Source organism: Oryctolagus cuniculus, chromosome 16 (assembly GCF_964237555.1).
Source record: "Oryctolagus cuniculus chromosome 16, mOryCun1.1, whole genome shotgun sequence".
NCBI lineage: Eukaryota > Metazoa > Chordata > Mammalia > Lagomorpha > Leporidae > Oryctolagus > Oryctolagus cuniculus.
In genome coordinates this window covers 68,250,667-68,260,699 of record NC_091447.1, presented here as the reverse complement: position 1 = coordinate 68,260,699, position 10,033 = coordinate 68,250,667, and the positions used below count along the sequence as shown (strand labels likewise).

Here is a 10,033-nt window from a genome sequence, read left to right as displayed (position 1 = left end):
ATCTGCCTCTGCCTCTCTGTAACACTGCCTTTCAAATAAATAAATAAATCTGGGGGAAAAATGTAATTAAGAGAAATGTTCATAATATATATTTTCCATGAAATTTAAAAGAGTCCATATATATATATATATATATATATATATGTATGTATGTATCTTCTATTGTTCCTGCTGTATGGTAAATAGTTGTGTAAATGTACTGAGTTACTCTGTAAGGAACCAGGGTAAAAGGAAAGCAGTATTTCCACTGGTTCTTGTCACCTGGATTATAAAATTTGGAGCTCATCTGCCCAGCTGTCCAAACTACCCTGCTGGCCCACATATGAGGAAACAATGATCCCAGCAATCCCTCCTGCAGCCTCTGTGTCCCACAAAATTCACTGGGTGGGGCTCTCTTGCTTTGGCCCATGGCGGGCAAGTGAGAATGCATTTCCATTCCATGCCCAGTGAGTAGAGAGGGCTGAGGCTGTCTCCTCAGGACTGTTCAGGACACAATTGGGCCTTGGCCTCCCAAAACAGATGAGTCCAGTAATGGATACACATCTATGATTTTGTTGGACTGGGACCAGCAGTCCTTTTAAATTTTTCATTCATTTTTATGTATCTGCAAGGCAGAGAGAGACAAAGGTAAGATAATGATAAATTATCAGACAATGATAAAACCCATCTTGTAGTCTACTCCCCAGGTGCCCCCAATAGCTAGGGCAGGGCCAGGACTAACCCAATGCAAAGAAGTCAGTGTGGGTCTCCCACATAAGTAGAAGGAACCTGAAACTTGAGCCATCATCTGCTGCCTCCCATCAAATGCATTTGCAGGAAGTGGATTAAGAAGCAGAGCTGCAACACAAACCTAGCACCTCAGTACAGGATTCAGGCATCACTGTGCTAAACACTAATCCCTGGAAGCAGAGTACTGAAAGTCTAAAAGCACAGCCTGATTTGATGCTCATGTGATCTTGAACACTTTAAGTGCTAACATCTGTATGCACTGAGGTTATGCAATGACCCAGCTGCCTTTCAGCAGAACACCCATAAAATCATCATGCTCTCAGATATGTGCAGGACAACTGTCTCTGTGTTTGTACTGATGAAGTTTCCACCCATACTGCTTCATGATGTATCCACAACCAACTAGTCCAAAGAGGTGATCCTGGTTTCTCTTTATCCACCAGAATCTCCCAACGTCACAACAGGCTGTAGCCATTTTGTGGGAAAATTCACAAGTGATTCCAGCAGTGTATGATTTTTGTGCATCATGTAGTTCTCATTTTGCTCCAGAACGTATTTTCTTTAGATTTTTTTAATGAGTGTCATCAATTCATTAGTGGTTAATAAAATATGATGTGGGACACAGTGCTATCAGTAACACAAAGGATTAGGAAGTCCCAGATCTTTGTTTCACCCACAGAGTCCTGACTGAACATACATGGGCCAACATGGTCCAAATTACCTGTAAGAGCTCCACAAGCCAGTTAAGGCTTTACATCATGCCCAGATGAACACAAAGCCAAAAGGTACTTCCTCACAGTGAATGGCAGCATTCTTTGTGTTTGTCAGCCAAGGCCCTGCCAGTGCCAGAAACACCATCTCAGGATAAGCAGACACCCCGCAACTCCTAGCATTTGTCTTGGAAGGGAAAGAGAAAATGTGTTGTCCTCTCAGGGGCTACCTGAGGAAGTGCATTATACCTTGCCTGCCTTGGAGTTCTAATGGAAATGGCAGTGGCCTATGGGTACCAGATTAGGAGCCACTGAGAACTATGGAAACACCTAGTTATCCTCCCAGAGGAACTTCAGTACCAGAAGCAAGACACCAGGCAGAGATGATGATGTGCTCTGAGAACAACTATAAACTCACACACAGTCCAGAGAAGATGCCTCCCAGCAAAGGTTTGAGAGTCCCCAACAATCTCCGTGAAGGTCTTTCCCCATATGAATCCAGTCCAGAAAACTTGGGGAAGATGTTTTCCCCAATGATCACATCTAACCAGAGAACAAAAGGAATGCATAGAAACTGGGAAATATGACCCAAAGGAACAAATTGCTTCATCAGAAATAAGTTACTAAACCCTCTTTAAAGATATGGAGAGGGTCCGGCACTGTGGCACACTAGGTTAATCCTCTGCCTGCAGTGCTGGCATCCCATATGGGTGCCAGTTCTGGTCAGTTGCCTCTCTTTGGATCCAGCTCTCATCTGTGGCCTTGGATAGCAGTAGAAGATGGTCCAAGTGCTTGGGCCCCTACACCCACATGAGAGACCAGGAAGATGCACCTGGCTCCTGACTTCGGATCGGTGCAGCTCCAGCCATTGCAGCCATTTGGGGAGTGAACCAACGGAAGGAAGACCTGTCTCTTTCTCTCTCACTGTCTGTAACGCTACCTGTCAAATAAATAAATAAAATCTTTTAAATAAAATAAAGATATGGAGATATTTGATTTTTAAACAAATTCAAAATCATCTCGAAGATTGTCAGCTAGCTAAATGATGAAACAAAGAGATCAACTGTGCAACCAGAAAAAAGAAATAAATGAAAATAAAGGAAACAAACTATAAAAAATAAACAAATTTTGGAGATAAAGAATACAATAACTAAGTTGGAACATTCTATAGAGTGTTCAACAGCAGGTTCAAGTACAACAAAGAATCGGTGAACTTATGGACTTTTCAAATAATTTATTTAACAGTTATATCTATATTTTTAACACTTTATTTCAGAATAGTTTTAAATACACAAAAATTGTGAGGTAGTAATACATAGAGTCCCCATATATCCCTCATTCTACTTTCCCTATTACATCACATGTTAATATCATTGTTACAGTGAACCACACCCATCTTCCCCAATTATTTTAAAAACTTTATTTATTTATTTATTTGAAAGAGTTAACAGAAAGAGGAAGAAACAGAGAGAGAGAGAGAGAGAGAGAGAGAAAGAGATCTTCCATTCACTGGTTGGCTTCCCAAATGGCTGCAATGGCTGGAGCTGGGACAGGCCAAAGCCAGGATTCAGGAGCTTCTTTCAGATCTCCCATACAGACACAGGGGCACAAGCACATAGGCCCACCTCCACTGCTTTCCCAGGTGCATTAGTAGGGGGCTGGACTGGAAGTGGAGCAGCCAGGGCTGAAACTGGCACCCATGTGTGATGCCGGTGTTGCAGGCAGCAGCTTTACTCGCTGTGCCACAGTGATGCCTTTTCCCCTATCTTTTCATCCCAAACACTTTCACTTATTCCATGACTCCCAACCTCCAGTAATCAACATTTTTGTGTTAAGATTCAGAATTTTTTATTTAAAATTATCTAGTCACAGGAACAAAAGAAAAATAATGAAGTAAATAAACTAGAGGGATGTATGGGATACCGTAAGAGATATACCCTATACCTTATATTCCATATGCCTTATGGAAATTACACAATAAAAAAAAAGGAAATGGAGTATGGTAGAGAGCCATTTTTAAGAAACAATGACTCCTATTTGGAGCTTCCTACATTTCAAGAAGTAAGTCCATATACACATTATGAAAGTTCAGTTAATTCCATTAAAATAAATCCAACGGACTACCACTAAGCCAAATGACAATCAAAATATCCATGTTGCAGAAAAAGAGAATCCTGAAAACAGCAAAGCAGAAGTGACTTATCACATACAATGAAGCTCTAAAACACTACAGACTTTTCAGAATATCTCTAGGGTACCTTAAAAATTCTCACGTCAGTGGCTGGAGTTGTGGCAAAGTGGGTTAAGCTGCTGCCTGCAGCCCTGGCATCCCATATGGGTGCCAGTTCAAATCCTGGATGCTCCACTTCTGTTCCAGCTCCCTGCTAATGCACCTGGGAAAGCAACAGAGGATGCTCCAGGTGCTAGGCCCCTGCCACTCATGCAAGTGACCTAGAAGAAACTCCTGACCCTGGCTTAGGCCTGGCCCAGCCCTGGCCATTGCAGCCATTTGGGGAGTGAGGAAGTGGATGAAAGATCTCCCTCTCTATCTCTACTCCCCAGTCATGCATGTGTGTATAACTCTGTTTTCCAAATAAATTTCACTTCAATCTTCACAGAAGTTGAAAAAGTCAATCTCTGGTGGCAGGACCCAGGCCTGAGGTTATGTGAACAACCCTGGTGGTTCATTAAAAATTGAGCAGTGATAGAGTTCCACACTGAAAACCAGCACAAATAAGTTAGATAGGTTCAAAATGTGATGAAATGTGCCAAAGAATTATGGAAAAGATGTAAACTAGAAAAATGCATAAAGGGTTGTTAATTTGACCAGGATTCATGGATCATCGATAATAAACTGCAGAGTTTTGCAGAGGTAAAGTAGGATTCAGGCAAGGCATGCAATGGTTAAGATGTATAAAAACTCTGTACTACTCTCCATTCAAAAGGGCAAAAGAAGCAATATTCAGACACAAAATTTAGAGAGACGAGAGCCTCATACATCATGTAGTTAGAGGTGAGATTTGTACTACTAGATGCTTAGTTTTACTTCCTTTTTTAACCTGCAGTCCAAACCCATGGCACAAGGACAGAAATTAGGCTGTGTTGCTGAGGAGCTTCTGTATGGCTCTCTTCAAGTCCCTGTTCCTCAGGCTGTAGATAAAGGGGTTGAACATGGAGGTGACCAGAGTATATACCACAGAAGCCCAGGCACCCTCCCCCAGAGAAAGTGAGAAAGTTGAACTGAGATACACCCCAAGGCCTGTTCCATAAAATAAGCAAACGACTGACACATGAGAGCCACAGGTAGAGAAGGCTTTGTACTTCCCACCTGCTGAGGGGATTCTCAGAATGGAGGACACAACGTTATAGTAAGAGAGGAGGATCCCTGTGATAGGGAGAAAACCATAGATGATGCCAACAAGATATGTGAATACGTCGTTGGTGAAGGAGTCGGAGGGAGTCAGGCTGAGAAGCTGAGTAGGCTCACAGAAGAAATTAGAAATTTCCACTTTCTTGAAGCAGGAATCCCTTAAGACCATCAAGTTCTGCAGCAGGGAATACAGAAGGCTGGCCCCAAAGGACACCAAAACTAAGAAGCCACAGCAGCCAGGATTCTTGATGGCCTGGTAATGCAGGGGGTGACAGATGGCGACAAAACAGTCATAGGCCATCATGGTCAGAAGCAAAGCACCCATACATCCACAGATAACAGAGAGAGACATCTGCATCAGGCAGCCCACATAGGAGATGGCTGTGCTGTGAGTGTGCATGTCCACAATCATCTGGGAACCGTGATGGAGGTGAAACCCACATCAGCCAAGGACAGGTTGCAGAGGAAGAAGTACATGGGGGAGTGGAGATGAGAGTCTTAGCTGACAGCAAGAATGATGAGCAAGTTCCCGAGCACCGTGACCAGGTACATGGACAGGAACAGCCCAAAGAGGAGGGGCTGCAGTTCTGTCATCTCTGAGAAACCCATGAGATGGAATTCGGAGACACATGTACCATGCTGTGTTTCAATATAACCTGGGAATGTTTGAAAAGAAAATAGCATTAGTATAAGAAAATCTGGCTCATGACCCTTGCATATATGTTCAACTCAACCCATTATGGGTATGGGACAGTATGGGGGGGAAGCCATTGTAATCCATAAGTCGTACTTTGGAAATTTATATTCATTAAATAAAAGGTAAAAGAAAAAAAAGAAAAGAAAAGAAAATAACATTAGTATAGGAAAAACTGGCTCATGGCCCTTGCCTATATTTTCAACTTAACCCATTATGGGTATAGCACATGAGTAACTCTAAGGTTCTTAGAATAAATTGAATTAAAAATTTGGGGGGAAAATACAATTTTGAAATTCTTAATCTTTTGAGGTGTGTTTTACATCTTTTTCAAGACCACCACCTCTGTTTCACACTTGGAGACATACAACCTCTGCCATCTTCCTCCACAGTGACAGACTCAGTCTTCCTCGAGCTCCTTCTGATTGGTTTCTGTGTTACTCTTCTCCATCTATGCACACCTACTTTAGACACTCACCTGAGTTGAGCACTGTCTGTGATCACAACCGAATGCAACCAAGTCTTCTAACAGAAAAGAATAGCAAGTGCATTTTCCCCCTGTAGGACAACATCATTCTAATTCAAGGAAATGAAGAGCAGTCAAATATATCTTATTTTCTTCTCAGGCCATGATAAAAGCTCATTTGACTGAAAATATTTAAAAGTACTCTGTAAAGTTAGGACTGCATTACCTAGAATCTAAATTGCACTTGCTCTTCATGATTGGAAACTGTCACTCCCCCTCTTCATGGAGGAACGACACTAAACCCTGCACTGTTCTTTTGTCTGCTCAGCCCTTCCTGGGTTTCCTGCTGGTCCTTCCCGTGTTGGCTGGCAACCCCTCCACCTCCATGGAGGGGCGGTTCCCACTGCCACTTTCCCCACTTCCGCGGGGGAGCGGTACACCACCGGCCAGCTCTCTCAGGGGCTGCCCAGATGTTATCCAGATGTTCCTGGTGCATGTTGTCTCTCTCCTCCTTTATAGTCCTCTTCCACCAATCCCAACTCTGCTACCCACACACCGAGCATGCAGCTCTCCTCCAGTCAGGAGCAGGATCAGCTCCTGCAGCTCATCAGTCAAACTGGGGAGAGGCAGCTGTGTAGAAGTTGTTTACTCCTCTCCCAGCACCATATTGTGGGAGAGCAGATGCATAGAATAAGTCTCAATTCCAGTAACTTAGTCTAGCCCGAGTTGCTCCCCACAGGAAACTATTGTTGTGTGTCAGGGTTTCAGCATTCTTAGGTTTTCTGGTTTCTCTCCATTGTCTCTTTTGCTCTAAAAGGCTGACACACAGGGAGACTCCCCAGATGCCTGCACTGTGTGTGGCAGACCAATGCAGAGGCTGGGAGCTGGAACTCAATCCAGGTCTCCCACATGGGTAGCAGGGGCCTGACTGCTTGTGCTGTCACCTCTTCCTCTCACAGTCTCACTGGCAGGAAGCTGAGTCACAGCCCAGAGCCAGGAATCCAACCCAGGTACCCCAGGTGGGAGGAGGACATCTTAATCACTCCTGTTTGTCTCTTTAAAGTCATCAAGTACATCCATCCTCATCATCAGTGGATGTCAGACGTTCATAAGTATGCTTTAATTAAATGCGCATGACCATATGAAACCACTGACCACAAATGTTATATTAGTGTATTCTTACCTGTCCAATATGTAGAAATAATGAACTATTTACAAATACCTTAATTTTTAAAATTTTATTCATGTTTTTATCTATCCCCTTTGCTCTCATGCTCTCATCTACCCTGTATGATCTGCTATGTGAGAGCTGCATCTTCCTTAACTATTGTTTCCATTTTTTCTCTCTTTTCTATAGAGACCTGGTAAGACTGCTTTATAGTTTTTATGATCATAAGTGCCCTTATTTAAGTTGAGATATTTGGTATCAGGGAAGGGCAAGGCCATTGGAGTCCCAAACTTCCTGTGCATAATTCAAATATTTTCATGTTATACCTTCTTGATTCATTGGTTGCAATTCTCTAATTCTGGCTGCCTAAAGGCAACTCCAGTTTATTATATTACTAGCTCATATTGTGATTGAATCAAGAAAAGAATTGTAAAACAAAGAATTCCAGAAAAGAATGTAAATGTACTTGAGCAGTTTCCTCATCTGTAAATGTGGAGCAATAATTGTTCATGTTATAAGTCTGTGGGAAAGAAGCTTCTGTAATTATTTTACTACATTCTTATTCATTTTTCATTTTATTTGAATCCGTGCTGCCTCCAGGGTACACATGAGCAGGAATTGGATCAGAAGTGGAGTGGTCGAGACCTGAACCAGGTCCTGTCACTCCGGTTGCAAGCTTCCCCACCTGAGGCTTCATTCACTGCAGCAAAATACAAGCTTCTTGTGCCAGTACTGATTTAGGGATCCTTAAATAGTTTTCTTTAAAAATTACCTGGAAGTGTTTGGGGGCTCATTGGAGTAGTGTGCTATACCTACTGCTCCTGAAATATACTAGTGTGAATTGATGTTCCATTTTACTTTCTCTGTGAAGTACATTGGTCTCCTTCAAAAACTTTGTCTGATCCTCACTTAAGAAGTGAACATTTAATCTGTCTACCTGAGTGTATGACCATGTTTCCAAAATGTCTGTGCTTCTCTCCATACCACACATAGGAATATTTCTAAAAGATGTGTGTGTGAAATTGTTTGAGTTGCAAAACTTGATGAAATTTCAATCTTACTAATAATCAGCTGCATCTGCTGTTCCAATACAATATCAATCATTATTAACTATTTCCCCTTTAGATAGACCATCAAATATTTCTCTGTGTATGTCTGGTAGTAATCCTTCCATGAAAACTCACTAAGAAATTTCATCTTGTGAGGGGAATAATAATTCCACTTGGTCCAAGTGGAGAATATGTGGCCCTGGGAAGTGAGTGGAAAATCAACGTTTAGTCCTGTGTCAGTCACCTACAATACTCAACAATGTGTATAAATCTCTCCACTCCACCTCTTTGTAATTGTGTTGTCCGCTAGACATAGGAAGAATACACCCATATCTGTGACAGGTTAGCACCGAGGGGAAGTTGGAGCTAAAACACATCACTGTTGTGCTTTTTTTTTTTTTTTATATGGTAATTAATTTATTTTTTTTTCTTTTTTTTTTTTTATCTTTTATTTAATGAATATAAATTTCCAAAGTACGTCTCATGGGTTACAATGGCTTTCCCCCCCATACCGTCCCTCCCACCCACCACCCTCCCCTTTCCCACTCCCTCTCCCCTTCCATTCACATCAAGATTCATTTTCGATTATCTTAGTATACAGAAGATCAGCTTAGTATACCTTAAGTAAGGATTTCAACAGTTTGTTCCCACACAGAAACATAAAGTGAAAAATAATAGATGATTTTTTTTAAATGATGATGAAATCAGATCAGACCTATTGTCATGTTTAATCCCAGTGAGAGTCAAGTTGGGAATTGATAGTTTCTTTTTTTTTTTTTTTGACAGGCAAAGTGGACAGTGAGAGAGAGAGAGACAGAGAGAAAGGTCTTCCTTTGCCGCGGCCGCCGCACTGCAGCCGACGCACCGCGCTGATCCAAAGCCAGGAGCCAGGTGCTTCTCCTGGTCTCCCATGAGGTGCAGGGCCCAAGCACTTGGGCCATCCTCCACTGCACTCCCTGGCCACAGCAGAGAGCTGGCCTGGAAGAGGGGCAACCGGGACAGAATCCAGCGCCCCGACCGGGACTAGAACCCGGTGTGCCGGCGCCGCAAGGTGGAGGATTAGCCTAGTGAGCCGCGGCGCCGGCTTGTTGTGCTTCTTCTAAATACAGCTTCTGTCTTTACAGAAATAGCAGCTTTGTTGATGGATGTCATCCTCAAAGGTCAGCTGAGGCTGCAATGATGACAACTCTAACAGGGGTCTCACTTCGGGCAAAAATGTCTCCCTCCTCCTTTTACTCTGCGTTTTTCTTTTATTGTAGCTCAGACCATCTCCACCTTAATCTATGAATACTCATAAACAATGGTTATGCTATAGATTTTATTAACTGAAATTGCATGTGTCCTTCACAGAGAAAGCGCATAGTATTCTGAGGTTCTATTTCTATTTCACTTTCCTGAAAGGGGTGAAGGTAATGACAAGAAAGCACCAAGTAAGCTGGCGCCACAGCTCAATAGGCTAATCCTCCGCCTAGTGGCGCCAGCACACTGGGTTCTAGTCCCGCTCGGGGTGCCGGATTCTGTCCTGGTTGCCCCTCTTCCAGGCCAGCTCTCTGCTATGGCCCGGGAGTGCAATGGAGAATGGCCCAAGTACTTGGGCCCTGCACCCCATGGGAGACCAGGAGAAGTACCTGGCTCCTGGCTCCTGCCATCGGATCAGCGCAGTGCACCATCCACAGTGCACCGGCTGTGGCAGCCATTGGAGGGGAACCAACGGCAAAGGAAGACCTTTCTCTCTGTCTCTCTCTCTCACTGTCCACTCTGCCTGTCAAAAAAAAAAAAAAAAAAAAAAAAAAAAAAGAAAGCACCAAGTGTACTGAAGCCACACAGTTACACCCAATGATTATGAG

The 10,033-nt window shown here is 43.0% G+C and overlaps 1 protein-coding gene across 1 annotated transcript; it reads right to left on the bottom strand.

The window, feature by feature from the left end:
* Positions 1 to 4,531: 4,531 nt before the first annotated feature.
* Positions 4,532 to 5,110, bottom strand: LOC138845769 (olfactory receptor 7E178-like). The gene has a single exon (XM_070059341.1). It carries the CDS (start codon positions 5,108 to 5,110, stop codon positions 4,532 to 4,534), a length of 579 nt encoding a protein of 192 aa, XP_069915442.1.
* Between the last annotated feature and the right edge of the window lie 4,923 nt (positions 5,111 to 10,033).

Coding starts and splice junctions, on each gene's coding strand:
- LOC138845769 (XM_070059341.1), bottom strand. CDS start 5,110: ATGGCCTATGACTGTTTTGTCGCCATCTGTCACCCCCTGCATTACCAG.